The sequence below is a fragment of the Phytophthora parasitica genome (assembly GCF_000247585.1).
Source record: "Phytophthora parasitica INRA-310 unplaced genomic scaffold supercont2.2, whole genome shotgun sequence".
Taxonomy (NCBI): domain Eukaryota; phylum Oomycota; class Peronosporomycetes; order Peronosporales; family Peronosporaceae; genus Phytophthora; species Phytophthora nicotianae.
The window spans coordinates 1366338-1369376 of record NW_008648988.1 but is presented as its reverse complement, the minus strand read 5'-3'; the positions used below and the strand labels follow the sequence as shown (position 1 = coordinate 1369376).

At 48.4% G+C, this 3039-nt stretch overlaps 1 protein-coding gene across 1 annotated transcript; it reads left to right on the top strand.

The window, feature by feature from the left end:
* Positions 1-1188: 1188 nt before the first annotated feature.
* On the top strand, positions 1189-1728 carry PPTG_02476 (hypothetical protein; the record flags this gene model as incomplete). The annotated part of the gene is made up of 2 exons (XM_008893563.1): positions 1189-1248; positions 1420-1728. The coding sequence occupies 2 exons, from the start codon at positions 1189-1191 to the stop codon at positions 1726-1728; spliced, it is 369 nt and encodes a 122-aa protein (XP_008891811.1).
* Between the last annotated feature and the right edge of the window lie 1311 nt (positions 1729-3039).

The following is a 3039-nucleotide window of genomic DNA, read 5'->3' as shown; positions in this document are numbered from 1 at the left end:
TATCTAGGCCACATCCCAATCAGGATGGCACTTCCCACCATCAAGGGAACGAAGAAGAAGCGCAAACAATACATAGCGCGTACGTGTCGAATTTGGCCACAAGCAAGACAGTATCAACTACATACAAGCCGGTCACACGCCTAATGAGGTGTTGGACTACTTCTACGGCACTTTAACTGGTAAGGAGCGCCGGTCAAAGCAGCAACTTATCATTAAATAGTGTGCTAGAGACTCGAATATAAAAGCAGCGGTATTGAGGGTGAGAGTGAGAATGAAGACAAGTACTTCATAATATAGATTGCTGTGTTTATCTTTCCGGTAAATGCCCATTATGTATTGTTTTAATCTTAGGATTTGAAGAATAGCCTCGTTACACTCTCTGTCTGCCCCTTGTCGCCAATGAATAAGACGATACGGTACATTTTATTTGTAATCGAAACATACAGGCAAATGTACTGATTAAGCGAAGACCACTTGATTCGAAATTGGCGCGAACCTTGGCGCCAAAACCGTTTGGTCAGTTTAGCCATCCAAACGCTGGAAATGCTTCGCTGGCACTGCTGCCATTTTAAGTTTACGCTCGTGTCTAGCAAGTTGATGCCTCGATCCAGCCTCACAATACTACATCATCTCTACCGTCAAGAGCAGATCATCGTAAGCTGGAGGATCTCTTGTCGAAGTTGCGGTGCATCGAATCGATTTCCAAGAAATTACAGGGGGACGAGTTAACCCTGCTCGATGCACGCGCTTTGTTTGACGGCCTGTTGGAATTGAGGCCCTCAATGATCATCTATCTTTGTTAGTGCTTTCTATAAACTATTGTGACGGAGAGATACTAATATCTTGCTTTTTTGTGCGACAACAACGCCTGATGCCGAAATTGTGCACTCGCCTGTGTTTGAAGCAACGGTTGTTAAGGTGCTGGCAGGTGATGCGGGCTTGTTGACGAACGAGGAGGCCAGAGCTTTGGAACCATTCGTGTGCCAGCGGAGGCTTTGAGCAGCAGAAGTGACGAGTTCTACCGCAAAGGAAGGGTTTGCTGATCAAATCCAAAAACGACGCAAACTTGTTGCCAATCTATCGACCTACAAGCTCCTATCAGCTATCCCACCTACGTCGAATCGAGTAGAGAGGCTTTTCAGTATCTCTCGTGCCGTGGTTCGACATGAGCGACACAGGTTGTCGCCTATGACTCTCGAAATGATTCTCTTTCTGAAGGTTAATGGAGGCTTCTGGGATGTGGCGACAGTGGATGCGTGTTTAGAGAAGTAGAAGGCTAGCACGCTTGGCATGAAATAATTTACTGTCTGCCTCACCACAATTGCAATTATTTATTTCCTTGCTCTGGTCTCATTATGTATTTCACCGCACGGCAAGCAGTTGTATTATATTGTATTTTGAGTATCCCTGGTGCTGCAGCGGCACGCCCACATCATCTCGAGTGCCCCCTCCAACAAGACGACGTTGGGCAAAACACAGAGAAAAGCAAGAACAGACAACGCGTCGCCCGTAGGCAACACGAGCTCATTGCTGTACGAGAATCCGTCTCAACAGCCGATAGCGCAGCGACTGAAGGTGGAGGTGGTCATCCCCGATACCCACGCGGCGCTCGTGGGGCTGCTATGCTGGGCCAGGTTCTACGTGTACACAGATACTATCCTTATCTATTGTCAGAGCGATGCGCTGTCACTGCTGCTGAGCAACGTGCTTTGTTTCGTCATACTATAGCTGCACTGGACAGCTTGGAGGCTCTGCTAGCCAATTGCGCCTCAGTCGTGAGCAGCACTGGTACGACCGACTGAAGCAGGGATAGCGCCGCATCGATGGCTGGAGAGGTAGTGGAGGCTGTAAGTGCTGGTATGATTAGCTCTATTTTCTCGTATCCAAGAGTTTCGACTACAATACGGCTGAGCGACAGCAAACTGAGCAAATAAAACTCTATTAATCCAAGATTAATAGTCAGCGCTCCCTGGGCGGGACTGGTGTCGCGCAAGGTTGATTGTATCGCTTTGGATTGTACCGTGGTTGATGTAAATATATGTCAACATCTCAACCTTGGCTACTGAGAGCCTGTTCCTTTGCTTGGAGTGAATGTGATCGAATATGCTCCAGGCTCTCTCGCTCGCAGCAGATGAAGTGGGAATTGTGAATACGACCTCGGCAATCTTCTTCAGCATTGGATATATCTTTTCGCTCTTAGCACTCCAGTAATCCAGCGGACTCGACTCTGAGTACTTCGTCCGAAGAACTTCACCTCCCCGACGTTTATCACTTTTGAACGCAAGGATCTCGGCGGTCAGTTTGGGGATATGGTTGGCGTGAGCAAACCACAACACTCCGACATTTTGCACACTTGGCCGTCCACTGTATCGTCGTCACTACCAACAAAGTCGTCAAGATTTGCTGCAGGATCGAGCATGAACTCGATACCCATCGCATTTGTGTGAACATACGTCCAACGATGCTTGATCCTTTCACGGAAGCAGGTTTGAAGATCGCCAAGCGGGAGCGGTGTAGCTTTTCCATACCCACCTCCGACAAGCAGTCGTTCGTCGTCTGGAGGCAAACTATCGTCAGTGGGTCGAATAGAGGCTACATTCTCAGTGGTGCTACTCAGTAGCTCGATTCCATCCTGATCTTGCTCACTGGATTCTTGTTCTTCGTGGTCGGCATGCGTACCCACCGATTATCTGAGCCGCTCTTCCTCCCTGGGCGATGACACACCGTAAGCAGAGTGATAACGCAACCAGCGGAACCATCTGTATACCGACGAAACAAAGACACTGTTCGCTTCTAAAGCTCGCAGCGCAGCAACAATTGGATCCAGCAGACGTACTATCGTTCGTAGGTTACCCCAAAATCCATATCACGCATAAGTTCCGTAATATAGCATAGTTTCTTCTGACTCGTTGCTGTTCCTCAATAGCGATCGCGAAAGTGTTTGTAGTCAAAACTCAAGAAAAGGTTCTCTAGCATGTCCTGGCTGTCTAGAATCGTTCGCATGCAGGCGCAGACCGAGTACCATCACGTTGGCACAGG